The 27,871-nt window shown below is 49.1% G+C and overlaps 3 protein-coding genes across 19 annotated transcripts in view; 1 reads left to right on the forward strand and 2 right to left on the reverse strand.

The window, feature by feature from the left end:
* Nucleotides 1-6,625, forward strand: part of PHF20 (PHD finger protein 20) — a 76,989-nt gene extending 70,364 nt beyond the window's left edge. For all 5 annotated transcript variants that reach the window (XM_042800846.1, XM_042800851.1, XM_042800847.1 and 2 more), the window contains 3 exons: nucleotides 272-671; nucleotides 2,035-2,218; nucleotides 3,859-6,625. In XM_042800846.1, coding sequence (XP_042656780.1) covers nucleotides 272-671; nucleotides 2,035-2,218; nucleotides 3,859-4,001 — 727 coding nt within the window. In that variant the 3' untranslated portion in view covers nucleotides 4,002-6,625. The remainder of the gene's footprint in view (nucleotides 1-271; nucleotides 672-2,034; nucleotides 2,219-3,858) is intronic.
* Nucleotides 6,626-10,810: 4,185 nt separating this feature from the next.
* SLA2 (Src like adaptor 2) lies at nucleotides 10,811-14,523 on the reverse strand. Of its 7 annotated transcripts, XM_042801292.1 has the most exons (9): nucleotides 14,217-14,517; nucleotides 13,572-13,700; nucleotides 13,386-13,485; nucleotides 13,215-13,301; nucleotides 12,810-12,913; nucleotides 12,348-12,614; nucleotides 11,985-12,134; nucleotides 11,714-11,837; nucleotides 10,811-11,611 (listed from the first exon to the last, which is right to left on the reverse strand). In XM_042801292.1, the coding sequence occupies exons 2-9, from the start codon at nucleotides 13,657-13,659 to the stop codon at nucleotides 11,461-11,463; spliced, it is 1,071 nt and encodes a 356-aa protein (XP_042657226.1). In that variant the 5' UTR covers nucleotides 13,660-13,700; nucleotides 14,217-14,517; the 3' UTR covers nucleotides 10,811-11,460. The 7 variants fall into 7 exon arrangements, with proteins under 7 accessions (XP_042657226.1, XP_042657224.1, XP_042657223.1 ...); XM_042801290.1 differs by having other exon boundaries at nucleotides 11,985-12,614; nucleotides 13,572-13,697; nucleotides 14,217-14,520; XM_042801289.1 differs by having other exon boundaries at nucleotides 11,985-12,614; nucleotides 14,217-14,520.
* A 3,480-nt stretch (nucleotides 14,524-18,003) lies between these two features.
* The window catches only part of NDRG3 (NDRG family member 3), a 64,749-nt gene continuing 54,881 nt past the window's right edge, over nucleotides 18,004-27,871 (reverse strand). For 3 of the 7 annotated variants that reach the window (XM_042800899.1, XM_042800900.1, XM_032992962.2), the window contains exons 10-16: nucleotides 26,778-26,881; nucleotides 25,860-25,925; nucleotides 24,288-24,339; nucleotides 22,811-22,858; nucleotides 21,965-22,133; nucleotides 20,084-20,122; nucleotides 18,004-19,568 (exon numbers count right to left, since the gene is read on the reverse strand). In XM_042800899.1, the coding sequence (XP_042656833.1) occupies nucleotides 19,390-19,568; nucleotides 20,084-20,122; nucleotides 21,965-22,133; nucleotides 22,811-22,858; nucleotides 24,288-24,339; nucleotides 25,860-25,925; nucleotides 26,778-26,881 (657 nt within the window). In that variant the 3' untranslated portion in view covers nucleotides 18,004-19,389. The remainder of the gene's footprint in view (nucleotides 19,569-20,083; nucleotides 20,123-21,964; nucleotides 22,134-22,810; nucleotides 22,859-24,287; nucleotides 24,340-25,859; nucleotides 25,926-26,777; nucleotides 26,882-27,871) is intronic. The other 4 variants (XM_042800902.1, XM_042800901.1, XM_042800904.1 and 1 more) reach the window with 2 other exon arrangements.

Below are 27,871 nucleotides of genomic sequence, written 5' to 3' on the forward strand. Positions count from 1 at the left end.
TTTTTTTTTTTTTTCTTAATGCCAACACTTGGCTTATACACCATGTTAGACAAATGAAAGTAGTGAACCTAACAACACTGTAGGAAGATACACAACTGAGGTCAGCGAAATTATATTATTACAGAATATTTGGGTATTTTTTACTGATTATTATGGCTAAAGCATGTAGTAGTTCAAATATTCTTACTTTATTTCTTTTTGTAATAGGATAGCTTGCTCAGTCTCTTTGACATTTAAATTCGGGTGTTTTCCTTTTTTTATGTTTGAACAGAAATAAAGAGCATCCTGACCTAAAGCTTTGGTGCCATCCATGGAAGCACGTTACGGTGGATGAAAAAATTAATACAAAACACATCATTCACATTGAGGAAAACTGTTGCAAAGAGGAGACAGCAAGTTACAGAACTTGGAATGGGACAGTTGAGAAACCCTCAACCATTCCTTCAGTGGAGGAATCTTACATTACGAGTGAACACTGTTATCAGAAGCCTCGAGCCTACTACCCTGCCATAGAGCAGAGATTGGTTGTGGAAACAAGAGGTTCCGCCGTGGATGATGGAGTAAATAGAATAAGGGAAAATGGGGATGATGCCCTGTCAGAGAGATTTGGCTGGAATCTGGACCGAGAGATATGCAAGATGGAAACTGAATCCAAACATAATTACTCTAAGGTATTTGTATTAAAACACTCTCTGCATAAAGGATGTGTTTGCCTGGCAAACGTGCAAAACTCAACCCTTTTTAATAGTACTTAGTTTGTTTATTTGTGTTTAGTTTCCCTATACTGTTAGATGTAAGTTGCCAATACGTATTGAAATGATAGGCATGATCAACTCCTCCATTTCAAATAATAATTAAAAAATCAGCACCTTAAATTATCTCCAGTCTGTGGAACATGCATTATGGTCCACTAGCAGTTATTGCTGCTTACTTTTATGTGTGTTAAATGTAAAAATAACCACTAGCAACAGGATAGAGAATGAACAGGGCAAGCATATATGGTACCACCAAATACACTGGTATTCCAGCTTTTAATTATTTCCATCTTGTTCCCATATTTCTTTTAATAGTTACACTAACTAAATTAATTCCAGATTCTTCAGGCATCATTTCATGGTGGGGAAAAAAAGTAGCAGCTTGAACTGTTGGATAGTCCTGTATGTTCTACCTACTGGAGCGCTCCAGTTCTATCTTTTCAATCCTTGGTTCTCGTTTCCAGGTCTATCAGAGGCCTTTCTACATCCCAATGCAAAAATTTTGCTTCAATTAGTTAGTGCCGAGTCATATAAAATAGGGTGTTACAGATGTTAGAAAGCCTCTGGGACGTCCATTTTTTACATTAAAAGGTTGTTTAGCTTTTATTTCATGCATATGTAATCTGTAATTTATGTTGTTCTTCACCTCTCTGTCAAATCAGTTGAGTTTGCTTTATGTTTCTCAGAAAGACATATAGTTCAGTTCTTCAACCTTTTAGGAGCCTTTTTCTAAATCTAGTCATATTTCAGCAGACTGAAAAAAGTAGGGGAGTAGAATCAACACTGCTGACAGTGGAGTCACATAAGTGATGGTGATTGTTTTTTTCCTAGATACTTTGATGAAAGTTTTAGTAGAACTGAAATTAGATTCCTTCAGGAAAAAATCCCTGCTCAATGCAAAATCATTTGCTCTTTAGTTGATTACTGTCATGTTAAAAATAGCTTAAATGTTCTGTAGGATGCACAGATTAAGTGCAGTATCTTCTGGCTGGAAGTTGGCAGGGAGTTAGCTATGTGTATATATGCTATCTTTTGATAAACAGGTGCTTGTGACATGCAAAGAATAGGTCTTGGCAAAATACCTACAAAAGTATGTCTGTAATTAGATCATCTTGCCCAAACTGCCTTAATATTTGTGTATGGTCTCTCTGTGTGTCTCTATCCTCCACTAGCATAAGATTAGTTGAGCAATTAGCTTGGGTAACTGTAAGGACCCAGAGAGCCTGGCTCACCAATTCTGCTTCACTGTAACAAATACTAATGTGTGTATTTCTGCTAGGTGAGAGAGTCTGTCTCGAAGAAAGTCTCTCCAGAGGAAGCTATTGAAATGAAATTGCTGGAAAAAGACAAAGAAGGAGTTGTGAACTCACAGCTGCAGTGGCAGCTTAATCTTTTAGCTCATGTGGAATCTCTGCAAGATGAAGTCATACACAGGATGGATTTCATTGAGAAGGAGCTAGATGGTAGGTAACATTTTTCTAGTTCAAAAATTAACTGTCTTTAACTGGACTACTGTTTTAAAACATGAATTTTACTTCTGCAGACCTACAAAGATATGAGTGTTGCTTTGTCAGATTTACTGCATTTACTAATAGAAAATAGACATGCTGCCGATGTTGGGGAGCAGATTTTCAAACAAAGATCAAATTAAAACTGAAGAGAATTTTATAGAAAAAGTTCTAGTTAAATCACCTATAAATACTTGCATCAGATGATGTTGTGGGATGCCTTCCATGTCGTTCGCTTTCAGGTTTCTGTCATTTTCCATAGCTCTTATGTGTGTGTTTGAACTTCTCAGTTCTTCAGGGGCTTGCTGGCTCTTTTAGCCTGTTCTAGGTGGCCTCTTTGGTGCACAAGGCTCTTTTCAGTCTTTTCCAAATTTTTTACTTAATTGTCTCTTAAAATTTGTTTTCCTAGTAATGGAAAACTTCTAAACCCTTCATGCATTACATTAAACAATCCAGGATAGTTCTTTTTCTTAACATCTAAATCTGTCCATTGGTTGTATAGTGATTCCAACAGCAGCTTTTCTTGCAAGAGTATTGGGAATCTCACCTTTGCCAAAGTAAGAGTTCTCTCTTTATAGTGCATTAAGGTACTGAAAAGTTGAACAACTACAAGTATTTCAGGTGGTGAGGATCAATCAGACCTGTAATCATAACGCTTCTTTCATAAATGAAGCAGCTCTGGTTCACAAAAGCCAGGCTTTTTGTATCTGCTGCTGAGCTGGAGAGCTGCTCAGCATTGCTACTCACCAGGACTTTTCTCATTTCAAGTCTCGATGTCTCAGTAGTTGGGTAATGCCCACCAGTTCTTCAGCAGATGCTGCTCTTAGGTTATACTAATCTATTGATCAGTTAGTGGCCATGGCCATTACAGCTTTTCTTGGCAGATGTATTGTGTCTTCAGGGTTTTGGTCTCCTGCAACACTGCCCTGTCCCCTGAACTCATTGTAGTTCAATCTGACCACCTTTCTCATGGTCGTATTACATCGTCACCTGAGTTGTTGTCTTTTGGTCAGTAGTATTTCTGGTTCTTGTTTCCTGCTGAGAAGCTTTAGAGCAGGAGTTCATTTTCTTTGTGCACTAGTCTGCTGTTTGTGCTTTTAGATTTCATCCCCATTTTCTGTTACACAGTTCTTTATATCAGCCAATTGTATTCTGTATTGATGGCAAACTTCTTTCGGTAGCATAGTCCCATCATTTTAGGATCTTCAGTTGCATCTAACACTGATCTTAAAGGTATTCTGATGGTATCAACTTCCTGTACTGCAGTGTCCTTGTTATGGAATTGGCACAGATCAGAGGAAGTTTAGCACCAGATTTCACAATATGTTTTCCTTTCTTGCTTTCTCCTAGGAGCATCTGCTTTTCTTCTCTTCGTTCACCTCCCCCACCCCTGCCATGAATTTATCATGTATCAAAAGCTGTCTGCAAGGATTGGTGTGAGGAGCCTGGTTTTCTGATTTCTCAGATACCAGGTCTTAAAAATATTGTCCACCACTCTCAAGATTCACAAAAGACTTAAAGAATTCCTGTTTTATGACTCAAGGTGATCTATTTGCCAAGAACTGCAATAGTGACAGTTTTGTTTTTCTTTTCAGTTTTGGAGAGTTGGCTGGATTATACAGGAGAGCTGGAACCACCCGAACCACTAGCTCGTCTCCCACAACTCAAACATTGTATAAAGCAGCTTATAACGGACCTAGGCAAAGTGCAGCAGATTGCACTTTGCTGCTCAACATGAGACTAGAAAATGTTAGAGACTGTTACTGAGTGCGAAGTTGGAGCGTCTGGTGTGAACAGCTCTGTATATTTAAATGAAATTAGCATGCTGGTTGCATGTGATGCAGATTGACTTCAGGGATTTGTGAAGAAGCACTGTTCAAAGAACAGCAAAAAGGTTATTTTATTTTATCATAATTTCGGGTTTATTAGGCAATTCTAACAGTATAGGAGGGGTCATACTGTTGTCTTCAGAGGCTGGGTGTTGGTTGATAAATTATACTTAAATTTTCACTCCTTACAAGTTGCTCATTGAAATGGTAGACTTTTTCGTAATTAAATTGACTAAAAATTGTGCCACTGAAGAACAGAGTTCGAAGAGCCAAAAATGTTTCATTGACAGAGATTGTAAATAACTTTGCATAGTTTAAGTGACTTGTGTCATGTTTTATTCCTTCTGGTTTATGCATAATAGCGCACAGTATTTAATCATTAGGAAATGTTATAACAGTTTTCAGACTTAGTAAGTATGAATGTCCAGCTCTTAACTATAAAGTGTTATGTGCAGGTTTGCAAGTAACAGTGGCCTAAACCCCACTTCTATTATGTTAAATAATGTAGCAGAAGGTCACAGGTGGATTGCACTTATTTTCAAAATAAATGATTCTTTTCCATATTTATCCTGTCACTGTCACATGACTTGGTACTGGGGAAACCCATCAACGCTGTGTTTATGTGCATTCTTGAGCTCTTCAATATGGCCATACTGTGCCTCCTGCAGCATTGCTAGTGGGACACCCTTACTGTGGCAGTATGGAATACTGCCGTGGAAAGACTGGAGATATGCTCGGAGTTCCACACTTCGACAAGGTCTGTAATGGATGTTATGTAGTTTTCTATCCATCTGTTAATAATTGCCATTCCGGTTACATTTTGAAATGTAGACTTTTTCAATACTTTGAACATGTTCATTGTAAAGACTTACTACATGAATGTCTGGTTTTGGGAATCAGTTTATTTTATATTGTTGTAAATAAAGCCTCAAGATCTATGCATGAGGTACTGTCCTTATGGACAGCGAGTGGGTTATTATCTTAAATGGTGTGTGTTCACAGAGTCCCTTTTTATACATTAAGTTTTAATTTTCTGGTTTATATTTCTTTGTGAGAGCAAGGTGAAAATGCTGCTTATGTTCAAGTCACATTATACAGTACCTTTTGAAACAGTGTATTTGTTAGTATTTGAGACATTAGAAGTCTTTCAGCTGCAGATCGTAGCTCCATAAATAATGGCTGTGACTTTAGTTTTCCTTCCCAAACATTGCTGAGGTAAGCTCATTGTGAAAATGGTAAGCTGTTTTGCAGTGAAAGGGTGTCCTTAAAAAGCTGGATTTGTTACCTTGATTTTATTGTGTGTTGGTGGTACCACCAAAGGGTAAAATTTTAAGCACAGTTGTAATTGAAAGGCCCATAGCTGTACAAATTATTAATTTTGGATATGAATCTGTAATGTTTGTATGCTGCAAAGAATAATGTAATCTTGAAATATCCAATATTATTGTAGGAGTTAATGGTATCTACACAGTGAATAGTTAATTTCCTTCAGAAAACAAAATAATTAGGCTACTCTAGGTAGTAACTAAGGCTTTTGTGCCAAGACTCACTTCAAGGAATGATTTGTCTCACAGTTCTATAGTACCAGTTGGTATATAGTGAATGCAACATATGTACACAGTTGGAATAAAGCTTATGTGATATTCAAGAATCAGTTTACTCTCTGAAGATGAGACCAGTGCTTACACCTTGTCTCATTCCTGTTAATGACACCTGAATTCATGTGTACTGTCTAGTTCTAGAACCAGTAGCAGTAACCAGACAACCAGCACAGCATCAGGAGGAGCATGCCAGACAACTGTGAAGGTTTGGGGTTTTTCTCAGGTGCGATCGACCGGAAAGGTGTTTCCTGTTGAAATCTGTAAAGCAAGCACTTTGACCAGATGTCTTTTGAGAAAATCATAGCTGCACTGTTAAGCAGTCGGCCGTGCTTACTGTTTGAGGGTGTGAAAGCAGTTAAATCCCTGAGCAGACTTTTCACTCCAGAGTCAACTTCTCCTTCCCAAGCAATTGCTTTTTGTGTGTTCATTGTATGTTTTTACTTTGCCAGTTTATTTTGCTCAGGGCAATACTTGAGATTTGGAAGAAAAGGTGGTTCTAATGGGTGAATCAAATGGCAAATAGTTGTTTTCCTTTAGTAGAACTAGGGAAGCCCTTGCAGATAAGGACTGAAAATATTTATTTGAAATAGAGGAACATTTCTTATGTTCAGAAAAGATTCTTTATTGTTCTCTGCCTGGATTCATTTTTTGGCCCTGTTTTTTGCAAGTTTCCACATTGTTATTTCTTAGTCTGGACCGACTGTTTGGTCTGGCAGGTCACTTTTTTATTTCTTTATATCACTGGTAAGTGAATGCAACATGGAGCCTTGATGAAATTGCACTGTGGGTACATAAGTATATATGTCTTTGTTTATGCACTATTAGATCTGAAGGTGCTGTACATAGAGTTTTGTTTTGGAGCAATATTTGCAAAACTTGAAAACTTCTGTATCTTCGTGTTTGGAATAAATAAATAGGTTTTTGTTGGTTAAGTCTTAGTAAAGTCTTTGTTTCAATTAATGATTATTCAGTAAAATCATTTTGGGTATTTTTTCTTCACATAGCATTGAAATGCAGGTGCTGTAGTTTGACAGGAATATAGATCTTAACTGTCCCTAAAATATGGAAATTATTGTTTTCCAGATCTGTCTCGTATAAATATTCGTCATAGATAAACTGTTATGTATTGTTTTATGTTGGATATTGTTTTAGTGAGGAGCCTGTACACTTTATTCCCAAATCCTAATATATATAATACAGTAGAGGCTGGTAGATGTAACCCGACCCTAGTTTTTGTCCCTGTTTCCATGAATCGCCTGTCGGGGCTGCTGCTGAGCACTTGGCAGCCTCGATGAGAGAGGGGCAGCTCGCTCCTCCCTCTGCTGATTCCTTTCACAGAAGATGAGTGTTGCAGGTAGGAAGGGGCTCCAACCAGCACAGCGCAGCACTGTAGCATCTGGAAGAGTCTGTATGAGACCCCTGGTGGGAGACGGCCGTGCAGCCAGGATGCTCATTGCAAGAGTGCCGAGACCTGGAGGCGTAGTGTCCCTGAACGGTTCCTAAGACGGGGTGAATTAGGGCAAGTGCTGTCAGCTGTCCAGTGCAAACTGTGGAGGAAAATATGTAACTTCTGTACAGTTTTCAGGTGGAAATGTGTTTTACCTGCCCGCTAGCAGTTGAGTCTCAGGTAGGCTTGGGGGGGTTGCGCTGGAAGGGGACAACACATCTGTGACATTCTCCTGAAAGCTGCTGTCATACTGCTGGGTAGCAGCAGCAGGCTTGGCATAGTAGCTGGGTATTTATTGTGTGAGGGAGTACTGCTTTAGCATTAATGCCAAGGAGGGAGCTTTTAATGTATTTGAACAATCCATTAAGAGAAATAGGTGTAGGAGGAGGAGAAGCTGGGAAGAGCGGGAGGGGAGAGTACCTGGCACAGAGTGTGCCTGAAGGCAGGGGCAGGCATCACTGTGCATTCAGATGCATGTCTGCTTCTATCTCTTCCCTCAGTTTTGCCAGTAGGAGGAGAACAAGTTTATTTCCTTGTCCTTTCTAATTTCTTTGTCAAAACAAGATTCCTGTAAAATTCCTGGATTTTAAGGCCAGAGGGTGCATTACTCTGCTAGAGCCTGGCCTGTGAAACGTGGAGAAACTTGTGCCATTGATGGGAGATCCAGGCTTGGGTTTCGTGGTTCGGTCAAGTTGTGTAGGTTTTGCTGATCACTTAAATGTCAAAGTAGGATTTTGAAGATGGGATCTGAATTTGGAATTACTTAACGAACTGTGTGCTGTGGCTAGCCATGTTTCTGGGAATACATTCCCTCTGATTTGAGCTTGTCCAAGCTCCCTATTTTACTTGCTTGATTCTTGTAGGGGCGGACTCTCACATCAGGAGGCAGTTGCTAAATCATCTGTCAGCGTCCATCTGGGTGGATTCACCTCGAAGTTCCTCAGCCTTAGAAATAATGTTCTGACTGTTATTTGACTAGAATATCATCTCTTCTAATTTACATGATCTACTATTGATCATCGTCCAGACTGTGGATCTCATTCATGCTCAGTTTGATGCCAGAGTAACATCCCTGCGGCTGCAGCATCAGATTGCTAAAGGGCTCGTGACTGATACTTGATCTGTTTTTTTCCAATGGCGTTGTTGAGCACCTCAAGCTATTACATTTGTTTAGAAGAGTATTTCATATCTTCATACTAATCTGTCAGTATTTGCATAGCAACTCTCTTGGGAAGGGGAAAAAACTACATACAGCTCTTGTCTGGTTAATACCTGCCCAGCTAGCCAAAAAAAGTCCATGTTCAAATAGGCATGTAGTTAAAAACAGAAAATACCATGCTTTTTTTCCTGTTGGAACATACATGAGGACAGCAAAACTGAGAACAAAACAACAAAAAATCTGGAATTCATCATGTTCTGCCTGCAGGGTGTTTCTGCTGGTGGTATTTGTGTGCCATCGAGGTGTTGCTGCCCATAGTCTTTTTGGTTAACGCTCCACACCAAATTTTTCAGGACAGCATGGGCCCTGTTTCCCGTTGTTTAGAGATGTTGGGTGCACTGGGCTCTGCAGGAGGAGTGGAGGAGTTGCATGCACCTCCTGAGGTGTGCACACCAGCTCAGGATGTGCACACCACTCCTCTCCTCCTCCAGAGCCTTCAGACTGGGATGATTTTAAGTTATGCAGATTGAGTGTGTACACTGTTGCAGGGACACAGAGGGAGGGACCTGCTCCTGAAGTGGTGAGTTTCCGTATGCTCATGTGTCAGTTGGAGTACTGGTTTGCTGAACACCACACGGAACCTAGACTCCCAAAATGGCTCTGTCCTCCGAATAGAGGGCCAAACCTACCAGAGATACTTGGGCTATTTTGCAGCTCCTCCAAATACTGTCAGAAGTCCCTTTGATCCCAGCAAATGCTTGGTGGCTGGTTTTGTGGAAGAGATGCTCAGTTTGGTTGCAGGTTGGTGAGGGGGCTTGTAGGGCGAGGTTGCACATCTGGATGTCACTATGTGCTTGCCACTCCAGAGGAGGTTTGTGACAGAGCTTGGAGGAGGTCGGTGCTGTCCACAGTGTGGCTGATCTGGCCCAAGTGGCCACAGCTCTGCAAGCTCGGGGGAGAGCATCTGAGCAGCTCCTCTTCTCATGAGCACCACTGTGAGGGACAGGCAGCAGCCCTCGCCCCTGCTGGGGCTCCCTGGCTGCCCACCCCTGGGCGGCTGAGGCAGCTGGCAGGTCCTCTGCTGCTCTGGCACCGCTGGGCCTGTCCCTTCACAGCTTTGCAGCCCCTGCCCTCCCATGTCTGGGGTGAGAGCTGCTGCTGGGAGGAGGTGTCAGGACCTGCTCTCTGCCAGCGGTTAAAAACCTGGGTCGGCATCTGGTTTTGTGCCTGTGACGTTAACTGGAGCTGCGGTGTTTAACAGCGGGAGGCAGACGGTAGGATGGCAGCCCCCCCGGCTGGGATGGCACCCCGGGATCCCCCTCAGCAGCAGCCTCTGCTGGGCAGGGTGCCACCACCCCGCTGCTCTCGGGGCCCGTGAAGATGTTTGCCAGTGTAAGTGAAGTGTGACCAGAAAAACGGAGCTTTTGGTGCTGGTTAGAGAGCTGCCCTAGGGCTGGAAAGGAGGAGGGCGCAGAGGCCTTGGGGCAGGATTGAGATAGGCTTTCCAACCAGATATTTTCCATCTTGTCAGGTAATAGGAGGAGCAGTTTCTTGACTGTGGCTGCCCTCTAGTCTGAGGTAGAGCCATCGCTGTAGTGTAGAAGCATGGAACACCCTGGGTCCAGGTTGGAAGTGGAGGAAGGAGGCCCAAGAGCTGGCCTTTGTTCACACAGTGTGGGTTAATGAGAAAGCAAGCAAAACCCTCTGAGCTGCCTTGGTGGCCCCAGGGGTGACAACAACAGGGTCAGCTGGCAGCAGGGCAAAGCCAAGGCTGAGGGATGAACCCTGACCTGTGTCTTATGCTGGACAGACACCTGGGCTCTGCTGACCACTGAGCAAGCCTGAAAAGCTTCAGGCTGCTGTGTGGAAGGAAGTGGAAAAAGTGATGGTGGACTTGCAAGAGCAAGCTTGTCAATGAAAAAATGCAAAATGAAGAGGAGATTTGAGCATGTCAGAGGCAGAAAACCTGCAGTTGGGGGGTGCCCTACTGCACCAGCCTCTGGGCGCAGAGAAAAGGAAGGAAGAGATGTCACCAAGCAGCAGAATTGCTTCTGCACCAGTTCTCACTGCAGAGGAAGCTTTGTGTGCTTTCTCCAGGCCCTGCTTTGCTGATGCGGGGCTGTTTAAAGCGAAGGCTCAGGAGTGTTGCTGTTCTGAGGCATTTCTGCCGCTCTTAAGGTCCCCCTCCAGACCAGAGGTGTAGCTTAGATCAGAGTTGGACAGGAATATTTGCATTCTGCATTTTTAGATCATCTGTTGCTCTTAGAATAGCACTTGTGATGTTAAATACTTTTAAACCTCTAGGGCTCATTAATTTGCTGTAAGAGAGTTGGCTGAGGACCAGACCTGATCTGTGGCTGTCGGCTCACCCCAGGTTGAGGAGAGCTGGCAGCGTGGCTGGGGGTTGGGGTTGACAGCCATGGCAGGAGCAAACCCCCCCGGGATGTGGTGGGTGGAAACCTGCCCCGTGAGAGCAGCTGGCAGTTCACGATTCATTCACAAACTCTCAGCTGTGAACAAGATGCCCTTTAATTACGATATTGTAAATGGCTATTATTACATGTCCAGCAGGATCCTGTTTTACGGACCTTAAACCCAGTACAATCCATGTGTTAAAAGGTTTAGAAATCAGCTACTTCAGGTGCAGCAAGAGGCTGTTTTTTCTGGGCTGCTCTGCTGGTCCCAAGCGGCAGGGGGAGGGGGATGAGTGATAGCAAAAGGGTCTGTGGCTGCTGCTCCCAGGCACTGTCCTGCACAGATACCTCACCCCAAATATGTTTCTGCAGGAACTCGATGTGTCTGAGGGCATGGGGTTGTTTCCCCACCTGGGCCAGGCTTCGGCTTGTTGGGTGTTTGCATCCCATTTCCGTGCTGCTGTGGGAACGCAGGTGGGGCAGGGCCCCTTCTCTGTCCATCCCCTGCTTTGTCCTCCCGTGGGTGCTGGGTGATGCTCAGGATGCTCAGACATCACGTCCTAAAGCTCCTGGCTTTGGGGAGGATGGGCCCTTGGTGCCTGCACTCCCCTACCTTGGTCTGGGCTGCCCGTGCCCGCGGCCCCCAGCTCCCACAGCACCAGCAAGGAATGGTGACTGAGACCAGGTGAAGGCTGTGATGAGGGCTGGGTGTCTGCTGTGGGGCCGTGGCCATGTGGGGCCCTGCCCTCAGCTGGTCTTTGCCCCCTTCCCCGCGGGCCCCTGCCCGGGGCCGGCTGTCTCTGTCAGGAGGCGGTAGGAGCGGATGGCTTCCCGCAGGCCCGGGCTGATGGGAGAGTCGTCCTCGGGTGGGGATGTGGCCTCCGAGGACAGGAGGGAACTGCGTGAGGGTGGATGGGGCAGTCAGCACCAGCCCCCAACCCCCTGAATGCCTGGCAGGGGCAGTGGGGGGCAGCCCCAGCCCCTTCCTGGCTGTCCCTACCTGTTGATCTTGTCCCAGCAGAGTGGTTTCTTCACAACAGCGGGCACGGAAGGGACGGGGGCCACCCCCACCCTTTCCATGGAGCAGGGCTCTCTCAGGAGGCAGCGCAGCCCCTCTCTGAACTCTGGACGGGGAGGCAGCAGCGTCAGCGGGGTCCCCCCCCAGCCCTGGGCACACCTAGGCAGGTGGGGCACCCCTCCTTCACCTGCAGGGCACAGGGCACCCCCCCCCCCGCCAGACTGGGGGTGCTGGGGGGCTGGCGTGGCGTTACCGGAGTAGTGGTCCACCAGGGCGTGCAGGCTGGGGAAGGTGAGGCGGGGTGAGATGTAGAGCCAGCCGTTCCCCAGCGCGTGGATGCTGTAGTGTGTCACCGCGTCCCAGGAGGCGCGCTCAGCGTGCCGTACCGACAGGGAATAGCAGCCTGCAGGGGCGAGGTGCTCGGGGCGAGGCTGCCGCGGGCACGCAGCCCCACTGCCCTGCACTCCCCACACTGGGGCTTTTATTGCCCCACAGGGGTGACCAGCAGTCCCCTTCTCGCCATGGGGCTGGCCCGGCTGCGTGCATCCCTGTGCCGGCCGTATGCCATGAGCCCTTCCAAACTGGGGTGTGGGAGAGGGCTGGGACAGGGGCTGACCTTGAGTAGCTGCTGGCCGTGTCCCATGCGCTCTCAGCATCAGCTGCTGTGTCTCTGTGCCTGTCTCTGCTTCCAGGGATGATGCAGGGACGGGCCCTCCCCAGCCCCGCAGCCCCCTCGGCGCCCAAGCAGCCATGGGACCAGGGTGTGCTGTGCCAGTGCCCCAGCTCTGTGCCCTGGGGCAGCCGGTAGGATCTCGCAGGGGCCCCTTTACTTTCAGAGGCTGAGCCTTTTCCCTTCTCTGCTTAACCAAAAGCTGCAGGAAGCCTGCTGGTGTTTTTTTCTTTTGAGGCCCCGTGACAAAGGCGGAGGCTCAGCACGAAGTCGGGAGCAGCAGCACCAGAAAACCGCCACGCAGGGCAGGCCATTGCCACCACGTGTGAGCGATGGAGGATCAGCCCCACCAGGGCCCCACGCATGACCTCAGTACCCCAGTGGGGCTGGCCGGGAGGGAGTACTCACCTTGCCTGGTCTGGCTTTCCCGTATCAGGAAGGACCCACTGCGGTTGCCTGGCTGGAGCAGCAGCTCCTCTGCCTTCTGCCTGCTGACGCCCTCGTACAGCCACCTGCACAGGCAGCAGGCACGAGCAGAGCCTCACCCAGCTTTGCAGGGACACCCAGCCCGTCAGGGCCTGTCCTGCCCCAGCCAGGGTGGAGGGGACAGCTTGGGGTATAGCAGTGCCCACCCTGGGGACACCCTGGCATGCTGTGCTGCCTCCCCGAGCCCCAGCACTGCTCCACGGCCCAGGGAGAGAAATAGGGCAGGACACTGGCGGCTGGGGTTTGGCCTCGGGCTTGGCCAGGCTGGCTGTGGTGGGGGCATGTTCCCTGGGGCCCATTCTGGGACAGACCCTCCCCAGCATTTACCTGTGCCTGACCTTGGCCACGCAGCTGCTGGGGACGTGGCACTCCTTGCCAGACACCTTGGACACCACCAGCCACCACTCACCGTCCCTGGGGGGAAGGGGGATGAGCCACCATCACGGCCCTGGGGGGCTGCACGCTGGTCAGTAGTACCTGCTCAGTGGGGGCACTTACTCGGCGAGGATGCGGAGCTGCTCCCCCATCCTCAGGACCGTGGCTGCCCCCGTGCCGGAGGGGAAGTCGCAGAGGGCCAGGGCCAGGGGGCTGCAGGGGGCTGCGGGGAGGGTGGGGGGGCTCAGAGCTCAGCCCCAGGAGCACAGCAGGGGCTGCTGGCCAAGCTGGCGGCGCTCCAGTGCTTACCTGCCTGCGGGGGCAGTGGGGGCTGCAGCGTCTTGGCAACTGCTGGTGGGGCGCTGAGTGGCCTCTCACGGCTGGGCTGGCTCCCCATCCCTCGGGCTCAGCACGCGCCCTGGCCCTGCGCTTCAGCTGCTGCCAGCGGGAGGGTGAGCTGAGGCTCAGGCCCAGCACCAGCAGCACCCTGGGCCCCGGGCAGGGGGGTCGGCCCCTGCAGAGCCACGAGCCCTGGGGCTGGGGCTCAACCTGATGGGCAGCTCCCCTGGGAATCCTTCAAGGAATCCGCCTCCTCCCCACCCTAGAGGGTTTCTGGGGACTCGTGGCCACAGCTGGGGGGAGCTGGGGGCCCCCTCCACAGCACAGGGCATCCACCTCCCCATGGTGGGCAGCACCTGGCCACGCGTAACCACCGACTGCTGCTGTCCTGCCCCACCCCAGCATGTGGGGCACCTTGTCCCAACACCCCAAGCCACTGGTCCCCATGGGGAGCTCAGGGACTATGGGGACACCCCGCCGCCTGTTTTGGTTCCTAGGCCATGGAGCGGTGCAGCCAAAGCTGTGTGTGACCCAGACGTGCCCCAGGCTGATACACCTCCCCCCTCCCCCCCCCCGGCCTGCCCCTACCCTGAGCAAGGGGCAAACCCCACTGACCTGCCTCTGGCTGCCGTCACCGTGGTGTGGGAGCCATCGGGGCTGGTCTCTGCCCCACGGGGGTGTTGCACCAGCACAGTGGGGCCTCAGGGCATCCAGGTTGCAGGGGGTCCTGCTGCCATGGTCGGCCTCCCTCATGCAAGGCAACCAAGGGCCTCACAAGAGCCGGTTGGTTTGGCCTTGTCCTGCTGCTCTAGGGCTGGGCATTGCGGGCGCTGGAGCTGGGGCTGCTCCTGGCAGTGCTGCCGGCGCGGGGTGTGAGGCTCCGGGGCTGTGGGCTGCTGGTGTTTCCCGTGACGTGCATGCGCATCAGAGTGGGGCTTGGTGGTTTTTTTTTTTTTGGTTTTGTTTTTTTTTTTTTCTCTTTTTCACTCAGCCAACAAGTTGCTCAGCTGTGCCCCTTGTGCGCCCTCAGTATGGGGCACAAGGCCTAAGGAAAAAAAAAAAGCCCTGAGGGCACTCAAGGCACTATGGTCTTCGCACAGGATCAGGGGACGTGGGTGGGGGATCGGGAGCAGCGCTGACCAGGGCTGGGTGGTTGAGGCTGGACGGGCGCTGACCTCAGCCAGGACAAACCCCCAGTGGGGTTCTCGGGGTGTCGCCGCAGCTCAGCACCTCCCAGCCCTTGCCCTTGGGATGCAGCATGGTGCTGCGCGTGGTGCGACGGGTGAGCTGCTGCCCAGCTGCGCCGGCCGGGTTCCCTGGGGGAGCAGCCCCATCTCTGCCACCCTCAGTCCCTGCCGCAGCCACCAGCAGCGCTGTCCCCCGCCCAGGCCAGAACACCCTGATGCACACACACACCCCCCCACACACCCACCCCTCCCCACCCTTCAAAAAAGTCCTTGGGATTTGCTGTGGGCACCCGTGCTGCCAGCCTGGGCTGGGGCCAGCTGTGCCGTGCTGACACTTTACACCCCCCCCCCCCCCCCAACCCCCGCGCTTCCTGCCGTGCCTCTGCTCCAGGGCTCCCGCTCCAGCCACACCACTGCGCTGAACATCCTCCCGCTGTTTATGCTGTGACCTTGAAAGTTCCTGGTCAATCATAAACCACCGTGACAGCGGCAAGCTGCCATGCCCTGGGGCCTTGCACAGCTGTTGGGGTTCAGTCCTGGCCCCCCCCCCCGAGCTTGGACACTTCTGGCTTGCAAGTAATTTGCTCCTGGAACTGGTGGTGAAGACCCACTGGGGTCCCCAGGGACGTGGGGGACAATCCTTGCTGTGCCACAACCTGTCCCAAATGTGGTTCAGCTCCCCAGAGCCCAGCTCTGTGCTGCCCTGCACCTTCTTGGTTTAGTGCTGGTAAACAAAACGGGTCCCCCCTCCCCAGCCTGAACAGTGAGGCTGAGCAAAGGGGCTTTATCTTAATGCGTGGGTGGGAATGTGGGCACACAGGGCTCCCAAAAATGTAACCATGGGTTTCTCTGGCCACAGGCCACACCAGGAGCCTTCAGCAGAGCTGGGCTCAGTGAGACTCATCCTCGTGCTGCCAAAAAAAAAAAAGGATGCACACTTTCACCGAGACAAAGATTTGGGATCTTGGGCTGGGAATGGCATTGACTGAGCTTATCCCAAGGTTTTGAGCAACTGGGAGTTCAGTCCTAAGGGCATGGGGGAGCTGGAAAGCACCGGCTCCATCTGCCTGCTCACTCCCAGCCCAGCCTTTCCGACTCCAGCCCCAAAAACGAGGTCTAGGAACCACTGGTATTTCACAGGGGCCCACTCTAACCTCAGTGCTGCCCCTCCAGCTGTGGAAACACACCCGTGTCCCACCCAGGCAGCAGGTGCCCCGCTCCTCTCAGGGCAGCCACTGGAACCAGTGCCGGGTGGGTCAGGATCCCAGCCCACGGAAGCCTGTCCCAACCTCAAGCTCTGCTCCTGGACTGGGTTGGCATTGCTCATACCACCCAAAGAAACCCTTTGTCCTTTATATCAAACTCATTTATCCACTTGTATTTAGCTTTGATTTTTGTATTTTTTACCAGGAAAAGCACTTTCTTATGTGAAAACAAGTTTATATTTTCCAGTTATATTTAGGTTAATAAAATATATGGCAACCCTTACTCCAAATCTTGCCTTGCTTATGCCTAGGAACCACCACAGCAACAAAACTTGATTCTTAATCACCCCCCCTTCCAAATTGCTAAAATCTCATCTGTTTACTCTCCTGGGTTCCTCAGCCACAGGCAGCGTGCAGCTCTGAGCTCTCCTGCTCTACATCGTAAACAGTTCTCAGCTCACACCAGCCCCTGCTGTGGTATTATTTCCTCTAACTCATTTCATTGTCATTTTAATATTCTGTTTGCTTTTCCTTCCGTCTGGTGCTGTATTTTCATAAGGGAACTCAAGGAAGACTAATTTCTCAGTGTGGTTAGCTGGCATTAAGTCACAGTGCTGCATGAACATCAGCTCTTCTCTTGCGTATGTTTGCTTTGCATCCAGCACTTGCATTCAGCACCAGTGAACTTCACCTGGTACTCAGTAGCCTGGTCTCTTTGACAGTCTCTTCTATAGACTCAAACTTGTATTTTTGTTCATTTATCACTTTGTCACTTCACTACTCGCTCATTAATCTAACTGGCCAATTTTTCCCATTTCTCACCTTTCATTCCATGTGCAATTCATAAAAACACTTTGTCTCACTTCCTGCAATGACCTCCCCAAGGGTCATCTGAAAGTCAACGCAGGAGGCTGCAGGAGCCCACCCCACGGGCACAACAGCAAGACTAGGACTAATCTGTGAACAACAGTTTAACCTCTCTTCAGTCCCAGGTAGCTTTCTGTGACAGTTAAGATGACAGACATCTGAAACTTGAGAGCAAAAGCTGGATCTGAAAAGCAGATGTTTAACGGTTGTGTTACATGACTGGCTGCTGCAGTTGCCCCACCTGCACCTGGCTGTGTGCAGTGGGCAGACGGAGGAGGGACCTTGTACGGAGGCGAGACCGGAGTTAAAACCTCACCCCGATGTGATGAGTCAGTCTCTCTTATTTACCCAAATAGCCCCAAGATATACAGGGCCAGACTGTCCTGCCCTCTCTGCTTTACAATCTATTGGCTAAAGGCACTTATCACACACCCAGAAGTGCTGTGATAGGTCTGCATCATTAGTACACGTGTACAAACTAAATCTACTTTGTGGTTAGTGTATCTGGGCATTCGAGCAAGAAGGAAGCACTAACTTGACTTCCTCATTCTTGCCCTTCCAGGTGACCCCAAGGGCAGGATTACCACGGGGCAGTTTTCTGCTCAGAGACCCAGCCTGGATTGTCCAGACCCTGTAGGATCAGTGCATGACCCTGATCCCCAAAAAATCCTACCACAGGCAGACATGCAAACAGACCTCACGCTGCCTTCCAAACTGCCCCCTGCCTTTTCCTGTCACGACTGGTTTGCCACAGCGTTTACAGGTTAACTTGCTGTTATACCTGTAAAACATGCTGGAGCAGAGCACTGCCCACCAGGGAACGCAGCTCCTGGCGCTCACTTCGGGAGGCAATTCTTGGCAGCAGGCCTGCTTTGCAGCAAACCTGTCGTTTAGTTTCCACTCCGTGGAAGCTAGAAGTTTCTTTTGGCGTTTTCGCAGAAGCCAGCTCCCCTCTGCCTGCAGGCAGCCCTTTCCAGGGACAGGAGGCCACCCAACCACCCTGCTCCCGCACAGCTGCAAGGGGTGCCCGGTGCCACCCCTTCCATGGGGAAGAGCTTGCCTCTCGCAGCAGGAGACACCAAACCTGACAAAACCAGCCAGGGTGTTGCCTTGTGCCAAGAGAAACAACACGAGCACACAGGGTAACAATGAAACTCAGTTATAGCTTTATTTAATAACTGGTACAAAGTGCCCCTCAGGCAGAGCCTCTCAGTGCCATTTCCTACCTGAAATGGAGCAGAACATGAGTGTGACCCCCAGAGGAGCTGGCTCCCATTGCGTCAGGGCTGCTCAACAGTTAAGAAGGGATGTTTTTGCTCATCTATCACGATCTGTAGTAGCCTGACCACTCGTCCCTTTTCTCCCATTAACAGCTAGGCCCTGGCATGCAGCAGGCGTTTGCCTCCTGCCCTCTGTGACCCGGGCCAGATGTAAAACGGCAGCAGAACTGTGAATTCCACAAAGACAGTAAACAGTACCTGCACAGAGGCATTCACTGCTCACACTTCTGACCTGACTCACATGGACGTGCATCTGCTGGCCATAATTTACATTCACTGGTATTTCCTGAGCCTCTGTTAAAACCCTGTGCACACATCCTGCCTGGGGCTGGCAGCAGTGGGAAGCAGAGCTGGCAGTGCAGGAGATTCCTGGATCTCCACCTGGCAAGGGGCATTGCTGCCTGTTTCACAACCTACTTGATGCTGAAAATTCACCCGTGCCAGGGTAGAATAGTGACTAGGTGTTAACTGCATCTGGCCCTTCTGCAGGAGAGGCAGAGAGGGTCAGCAGAGGGGGTGTGGAAACCAGGGCTGCTGTGGTTTAATCCCTTGTACTCGGTTAATAGTGCACCTCGGTTAGTGCAAGTTTACTTGTTAATTGCTTTGCCTTTTCAGGAGGCTCAGGTAAGAAATCACTCTGCTCCTTCTTAACACACATACAGAGATGAGACCAAGTATTTCTGACCATTTGTTTTCCCCACAGCTGCCTGGCATGCCAAGGGTCCTGGGAAGGCAAAGACCTTCTGGTGGGTTCTTGCACTCCAGGCACAGACCTGCCAAAGGACATTGCCTGCTCCAGCACCTGGAGTTTTATGTCATCGTGGTCTTGCTTTCCCACATCCCACAGATGCCATACCAACTGTACCACAAGGGTCCTTTAGCAGAAGCACAACTAGAAAGCAATTCTAAACCTCACAAAGCCACAGAAGTTATATTTAAATGAACAGAGGAGACAACGGCTGTCATCTGGATTGATATACAGCACAGACAGGAGATGTATCAGCATGTACAGTAATGTGACTTACTAAGACCACGGAATGTTAACGAGTTTTAAAGAGGCTCTGATGCCAGGGGCATACAGAAAAGGACCAAAGTAATGCCAAGTACAGACTACCAAGGAGGTGGCAGCTCAGATGGGCATGCACAAGTTAGAGAGAACAGTTAATGCCATGTTGGATGAAATGCTAGATTCTGAGTGGGTTCAGAGGGGGCGAGTGGAGTTGTCTGAATCCAGAGGAGGGGCTCCTGCCTAACAGGACACTTCCATGGTTTGAGGTGCATCCTGGAGGTCGATTCCTTCTGGGGTTCCAGCACTTCCTTCACCATAGTTGCTAGTATGAGACCGGCTGCGGACGCTCTCGCCGGAGCCCACGCTAGAGGAGGAGTGAGTACGGGAGCGCATCAGCCTGGTCATACTAGCTGCTGGCACTGCAAGAAAGAACAAGTGTGGGACTTAGGAAAGGAGGAAGTTCCTAGAGCAAGTACCACAGTCACTCAGATACGTGTCACTGGGTAAGCACAGAAAAAGCTATACCCTCGGGAAGAAAATTCACTCTTCACTGCCAAAATTAAGTCTTTGCACGTCTAAAGCAAGATGTTTACAGCCCAATTTCAAAAGGTCCAAGGTGAGCAAATGCCAGAAGTGTAACTGATCGTTTCCAAGTGCAGTCACGGTGAGTGTCTGTGCAAACCAAGGCAGCTGTTGTACAGATGACCTTTTGAAAGTCAGTCTCGTCACTCTAGAAAACCACAGAGCTGAAGTCATGCAACAATCAACAAAGTACAAATGAAAGGTGAAAACCATAGCATATACACATTTGTACTATGGATCAGCCTAGCCCACAGCAGGCCAGCAGGACATGCCAAGACAGAGCAATGCACCCGAAGAATCATTCAACTCAGTACACAGACTTGGGCCGAGGCAGATGCACAGTTGAAGGTACCTGACTCAGTGCTTAGGTGGCTGAGCTGCACATAAGGGACTGGAAACAACATGAGACAAGGAGAGGGATGAATACAGGAAAGAGCCAATTAGTTGTGGTGTGTGACTAGCAGCTGCACTGCTTCTGGGATCCCCAGCCATCTTCCCTTCTGCTCTCAGCTCACACACTGCGCTGAAAGCTCCCAATATTTGTGGAAACAGCTGCTAATGAGCATGTCAGGGAGATGCCAAGCTGACTTAAAAATCCATCAGGGCCAGATCTCTTCGATGCCTTTAGCTGGCAATTGCAATGTACCCGGCGATCCTACCTCCCCACTGTACACACCAGAGCTGCTCAACAGAGATACCATTTTCCTATGGTAGGGAAATTGGGGTATCCTCTGTAACTCCAGATACAGAACAGAAATTTGTATCTTTCCCTGAGTTGACAGCATCAAATTTCTGCTACAAGCATCCTGCAAGACATTACCTTCCACTTGCAGTGTCAGCACAGGCAGGTCCAACTGTTTTAGCCAACATGCACAAGGCACAAGAATAGCTGTTGAGGAACTGGCTTGTGCATTTCTAGAAATGGGAAGCTACTGATTTTCTTCTCTTTTCCCCGAGAGAGGAGGCCTTGCTGGCCAAGCTCAGCAGTGCCAACACAGTCTTGACCACCAAAGTTGGGAAAACCATTCTGGGACTAGCTACTAATTCTGGAAGTAGAAAATTACACCTTGTCCTTCCCCAGTGCTGTGCATCCTATTTGCAAGAGACTGCGCCCCCAAAGTGCTGCTGAAGTCCTTGCTCTGATGACAGCACTTGCTGACTTTACTAATACCAGGAACACAAGAGACATTAACATGGAAGTGCTCTCAGGCTGTGAGGTTGAGGAAGCCTTCTCACATGGCACCTTCCTCTGCAGGATCAGGCTCTTCTGGCCAGCCTTGGAGAACACAATTGTCCTACTATGTTTATGTCAACTTCGCACAGCTCTAAGGAAAAGGACAGCTTTTTCTGAGCCCTGATGCCCATGAGCTGGCAAAGAATTTCTGGCCGTGTGGAGACCACTGGGAGTGTCACAGCTGCCACAGTGACCATGCTTAGTGGTTAACCAGCCACATGAACTAACGCCTCCCATAATTCCAGCTGTTGAAGGTTCATCATCCACAGAAAAGACCTCCTGTGCCAAGGTGCTTTCAGTGGAGACAGAGGTGCTTTAGTGCACTGAGAAGCCCTCCTCCTGAAGTCCCCCAGTCTCTGGAGTACCAAGGACGAGGGAGCTGAACAGCTGTCAGGCTGACACACTCGGGAGACAACGTCTTTTGTGTCCAAGCACAAGAACCAAGCCGTGTGTGTGGCACTGGATAAAAGCACAGCTCCCTCAGGTCCCCCTGGGTGTCTCAGAAGTCACCCAGATCTCTGTTCTGCCATTAGACACTTTCATTTTGAGATATCACTTACCCCTCATGAGAGTCTGAAATAAACAGGTGTGTCTGAAGGGAAATGGCTCTCATGTACCCATCACGGCCATGAGGCTCTACTGCTAACTCCTTCCCCTCCAGAAAAGGTATACACAGATGATTTCAGAAGATTTACCATTCTTGGGAGCACACTTTTCTGGACTGGCACAAAGACGGACTTACAGGGTCTTACCAACACCAGCAACCAAAAAGGGGTCACCATTCCAGCTGCAGTGCAGATTAAACACATCAGGGAACAACACCGGTTTGCTAAGGCTTGTTAGCACACTAGCTGATTTACGGTGTGGATGGATCTCCTGACAACCACACTAGCTCATGGGTGGGGACACAGATGCCAATAGGCTCAGATGGACCAGGAAGGCTGAGTTCCCTTCACAACAACCCCCCCTCCAAACGGGTTAATTACGTCTGCCACTTACTGTAGCCCATTCCCTGCACAAAGTACTTGAAGGCTTCAGTCAGCTTGCCAGGCTGTGGAAACAGAAAGTGCAGCTTTAGTGCAAGCAGAGCAAGGGGCTCTGTATAACCCAAATGCTGAGAGGCATTTCTCACCTGAACCACCTGGGGCAGGCCCCCGCAGTCAGCCATCTGCAACAGGAAACAGAAGGGAGGTTGAAGTGTCCTTCCCACCCCAGGACAAGCCCAGACCCACACCAGCACTGCCCACCCCGCCGGGGCTGATGGCACCAGGCTGCACCACTACGTGAGGCACACTTCTACCACCCTGGCTGTAAGGGATCCTGGGGATACGTCTTCTGGGAGCCTGCTGCTGAAGGAACCCAGCACCTTGGAAGCTGCATCACCAAGCAATCTCAGGCCACACTCCAGAAGCCCAGGAGTGACCCTCCACCGTCCCAGCTCCTCCTGCCACTCTTCCCAAACCTGTCACTTTGCACTTCTATATAGCAGCTGTCTGGCACACTGCGGAGCCATACGTGAGGATGGGAAGGACTGGTATAAAGCTAGAAAAAGTGATGTTGTTGCTGGCAGAGAGCAGGGTGGAGGTAGGGCACCTCTATTAACTCTCAGCAGGTTTTCCCTGCCAGTGGAAGATAACAGAAAAATGGCAATAAAGCATGGATTCATGGACCCCCTGACAAACTTCTCTCCCAAGCCTGGCTCCATGTAGCAGAGAACACAGCCATGAACGTCTGTCCACAAACTTCTTAAAGCTAAATGTATGGAAGGCAAATAGCCAAGTGGAGCTGGCCTTGGCAAAAATTATGTCTTTGTGCAGGCTGGAATGATCCTGGAGTGGCACTCACCTTCAGAAGGGTAGTTTTGGTTGGGTCAAGACGTGAATTGCATTCAACCTAAAATAAAAGGGGGAAAGAGGGACATGATATCACACTGAAAACTTGAACAGTCAGGTGTAAAATGTGTGGCAGCTGCACCAGAGTCAGTGGCTATCTTCAGCAATGGGAGCTTCTATGCAGCCAGGAAGGACTGAGCAAGAAAGCAGAGAGCATGTAGGAAGAGAACAATGAATGAAGGATGCAGGAACAAAAGGCAGTTGTTCCCACCCATGGAGACCTCATGGTGACAGAATGTCACTGTTTTGAGATGAGGCTGTGACTTCAAGGGGAAGCATCCCCTGATTTTGGGGATGCACTATGAAAACCCTGGAGCACCTTCTGGGCTCTGACAGCAAGACTGGGAGGGGAGGAGAATTCTCTGCAGTGCACCATGGAAGGAGACCACTCAATCCCCTGGACAGACAAGGAGGCCATGGCCACCTCTTCTCTGTAAGGATGCTGCAAAAAGGACATAGGTGGAGGCCCTATAGGAAAATCAACCCCAGCAGGGGAGATTATCATGAGCTGGGAACCTGGGCAGCCACACAGGCAAGCCAAGATCCAGAAGACCCTATCCCATCCCCCAGCTGTGGCTGGGAAGCAACAATGATCCTCAGGGATAGTAACCCAGCAAAGTCAAAGCTTGAAGAATGTCTCAGACTTCCAGATCAAACAGACAGATGAAAAGGCAGCAGACCATGACCAGAAAAAGCTCTGCAGCAGTTCGCCATGAACAGTTTCTGGCTCCAACCTGCTGCTTTAGGAGACTCCTGTAATACTCTTCCATGGTTTCTTAAGACCACTGCTTTTGTTCACAAACCCCTGTTCTCCCCACAGTCACTGGCTGAAGGGGAGAAGCAACATGCACTACAACCACACTGCACTGTGCCATCCTGCATCTGTAATTGTGCTGAGAGGGAAGTGGGTTATAGGGTCTGCAGAGAAAAATAGGAAGGATGCTTCTCCGTGTTGCCTTGGCCATGTTGCAGTGCTTTTGCAGAGCTCTGTGTGACTCCCCACCACAGGAAGTGGAGTCACACTTCTTATTTTTAAACTCCAGGCAGTCTCAGTACAACAGCAAGAGAACAGTAATTCATGACTTGAACTGAACAACGGGCAGCAGCCTGGCCAAGAGTGGGGAAAGACGCAAGTCCTGAAAGGTGTCTTCTGCATCACTTGTTGAGCAAGGTGCTTGGGCACAAAGACACTTACTCAGATCCTGCCATCCTCCTCTTAGAGCTGCCCTGCAGGGCTATTAAGTCTCCCATGCCTCAGCTCTCCCTTTAGTGGCTGACAGGTCTCAATAGCTGGGGGACTAGAAGAGAGCTCTTGGGACAAAGAGCCACTTTCTGTGAGTAGTTCTGGGCAAGGTGAAAGCACTGCTGGGTAAGGCGGGTTGGCTAAGAGATTTGTGGAGCTGACGTCATGAGAGTTCACATATACATACCACTGCTTCTACAGCGGGTGAGTTGTCACCAACCACTAGCAAGGCAGGGCACCTGGTCAAAACCCAAAGCAGAGATGTTACTCACAGTGTATCTAAGGGATTTCTGAGAAGGTTGAGCTCTGTGAACCAACAGCCTCATGAGGAGTTAACAATGCTCAGCAAAATCCCTACCTGCCACACCGTGGCATTTTACTGCACCCAAACATCCTCCAGGGCATGCACATGCACCCATACCGTCCCCTCCATGCACACCAACTGCCACTACTGTTGCACAGGTTAAAAGTTGTGCCTAGGGCTGGGAGAAACAACATCCCGGGCTGCAAAAAGAAGCACGCTCTCTGAAATGCACATCTGTTAGGAATTTAAGAATAACCATATCCAAGAGACTTTAATGCTTCTGAGACTGGCTACTGCTCAGTACTGTATTTTGGTCTGGATTTTAGAAATAAACACAAAAGATGTTGGGGAATATACTGAAAAATGTCATGATTTCAAAGCCTCTCTTGGCAAATCTGTGCCTCCATATCCATTTTTATAGGTGTTCTGATTCTAGAAGAAAAATTAACATTCAATGTGTAAAACATACATGGGAGGTCACTGACCAAGTGGCTGTGAATTTACACTATTCATTTACAGATCAGGGTAAGAAAGGGGTGGCTAGAGGCCCCACTTTCATGTGTTGACTAGATGACAAAAATTAGACTAGAGAGGCTGTGAGCCACAGACCTCAGAGCCAGTGGAGTACCACCTCTGTGGAGACAGAGGATCTATCTGCAAGTCTGCTGACACAGAGATCCACACTTCCATGAGATATATTTCAAGGGTCTGCAGATTCCTGTGTCACTCAAATGGACAGACAGTGCTCTGTGGCTTACAGCTGCTTGCATGACAGAGAGCAGCACGACTGGCTTTGCCTGCAGATCAAGCAGCAAAATCCACACTTTTTAGGTTAGCCAGGATCTAGACAGTTTGGCTGAGGATGCCTAAAACATTCCTGGGACTGGCAGGAGCAGAAGTCCACACAATTTCCAAGGAGTGAAGAGCAGAGCCTGGGCAGTAGCCTCTAGCCCAGCCCAGGCATCCTGCCTCAGCACTGCAATTCGCAGTCTTCATGGGTACTAAATGTTGGAGATAATTTGCCCCTTTTGCTTTCTTGCTTAGAATCCAAAAATTTACTTATACTTCCCCTGTGCTGATTATCACCGGTTCTCCAGTGTCTGTCCCTTTTCATCTGTACCCTGCACAGACTATCCCCTCCCAGACGAAACAGTCACTGCAAGGTGGGAAAACACCACTGCATTCTCTGCATTCAGAACCCACTGCCACCTCTGGGAGAACTGTGCAGATAACTTTCTTCAGCAAGGTGGGGGAAGGCAGTTAGTGGTAACAAACAAAAACCTGCCTCCCTAATTTTTCGTGCAAAACAACCAAATAGCTCAGCAGGTACAGTGACTGCTGAGTGGATGCACTTACTCTTCTGACCCTGCTTTCTGTGTTCTTAATGGAGAAGCAGCTTTTCTGCTGAAGGGACTACACAGTAAGTAACAGACAGGCTGACTCAGAGCAACTTACTTGAGTGTTTTTGCGGTATTTTCACTGATGCCGAGGACTGGTCTCTCAATTTCCAGGTCTCTACGACTGAAAGACAAAACAGAACAATTCTCCATCAAATCAACAGAGGAAACTCGTTATTGTGGTAGCATACTATGGGGGTCGACAGCTGGGCGGGGGACCCTGAAGGGGACTGGAATGTGGATCCTGACTGGGTTCTCACCCTCGAACAGATAAAAATGTATCCTTAGTAGTTAGTGCAACATGCCCAGCTCCTGTTGAGTAACCTTGGGAGAGGGACAAAAGCTAACTGTACAATGCTTGCTAGAGTAACGTGGGAAAACACGAGAAACTGTAACACATGAAATCGCAACTGTAGATTTTTAGGGCATAGGCCGTAGTTACAGGAGGTTGATAAGGAAAAGGCCAAAAGAAATTAAGTTAGTTAAGCGACTGCCAATAGGCTGTGATCTAACTGCGCTGGCTTGCCTTAAGGGTTACAAAAAGTGTTTGAAAAAGGGCAATAAGAGAATAAATAATAAAAATCATCATCATTATTGATCTGCAACCGTAGTGTCATCTGTCCGTCTATACCACGACTGCATACAAAATCCAACCAGGAGTGATAGCTCCAGCACCCAGGCAACAGGTTACAACTCCCTGGGTCATGCCAGGAGCAAGAGCCCCAGCAGTCACTACCAAAAACCAGGATCCATGCTCTCATGGCAAGCTTGCTGTGTGCCTAGTGAGATGATCTACTGATGTGTGAAAGGGTCATCCAGGCACAATGGCTAAGCTTGGCTCGGGATGATGGCTGAAGACTAGGCTGAGGACAAAGGCTCATATGACATAATAGCCAATAGAGCAATACATATGGCAGCAAATCTACTGAGCAGGGAAGCTATGGGAGCAATCTAGCAGATAAAAACATTTCTGTACCTGTTGTATGAGGTGAGAAACAGCTGAAGGTTATCTTGGTTAATATCCTGTGCAATATGAAGCCTGTATGTTTGGATCAAATCTAGATTTGCTTGCAATTCCTCCTGTACAAAAGCAGAAAAACTGAAAGACTTAATTTTTTCATAAGTAAAGAAATGATACTCATGAAAATACCGAAGCATTAAACTGCCTCCATGCACATCATTCCCCTGTGAACAATAACACAGAGGGCAGCAACTCCAGACTGCATTAGTACCTAGGCTACACGAAGTGTTTCTGTGACACGACTGTTAACGTGACATGCTTTGATAATGTGACTTCACTTTTACAAATGGCAGTGCATATGCTGCAGCAGGAGTACAAAGGTACCTTGAGATGGGATAAGTTAGCTCCCAAGCCTCAGTAAGCTTATACAGATACATAATATTCTGTTTTAGGAAGGTCTTCTGCTTATCCTTAATGTTAAAACAGCAAAGCTTTATAGGTAAGCCCCAAGACTGGGACCAAAGGCAACTTTAATCCCAACACCCAGTTCTATGAAGAAACTGCATTCCGATGAGAGAGAGACAAAGGGAAAAGGAATGCAAGGAAGCACTCCATATAACAAAGGGGCCTGAAAGCGGGGAGAGAAGAGCGTGTGCTCTAAGCAGGAGGAAGCTATGTGACTCCTTCCAGTGCTGATATTTGCGTTTGCAGGAGGGCTTCAGGTCAGGGACTGATGTGCTGCATGTCATACACAGTGTGCATGGGGCACAGACCCTTTCAGCTGCCCAATAAGCTTGCTGGTTGGGAGCCAGCAAATCCCAGACAGAAGGCACTGCTGTATTCGGAGTTTTCAGGAGGGGCTGATTTGCCTCTGCTGAAACTGAAGGGGAAGACAAAGAACAGAATGCAGCAGTTCAACATCTGGACATATGCATTATTCCACTGTCAACTCCCAGCTGATTTGTGCTCTACCCACAGCCCTAATGCTTCCATGCTGGCTACCTGGGCACCACGAAGACAGGAGTTCTGGCACTAGTGTGTGGGACGCTACTTCCTTAACATGTCTGGAGACAGTTATGGCAAGAGTGAGGATGAGCATGCTCCCTGCA

Source organism: Tyto alba, unplaced genomic scaffold (assembly GCF_018691265.1).
Source record: "Tyto alba isolate M040663 unplaced genomic scaffold, T.alba_DEE_v4.0 Super-Scaffold_33, whole genome shotgun sequence".
In the NCBI taxonomy this organism is placed as follows: Eukaryota; Metazoa; Chordata; class Aves; order Strigiformes; family Tytonidae; genus Tyto; species Tyto alba.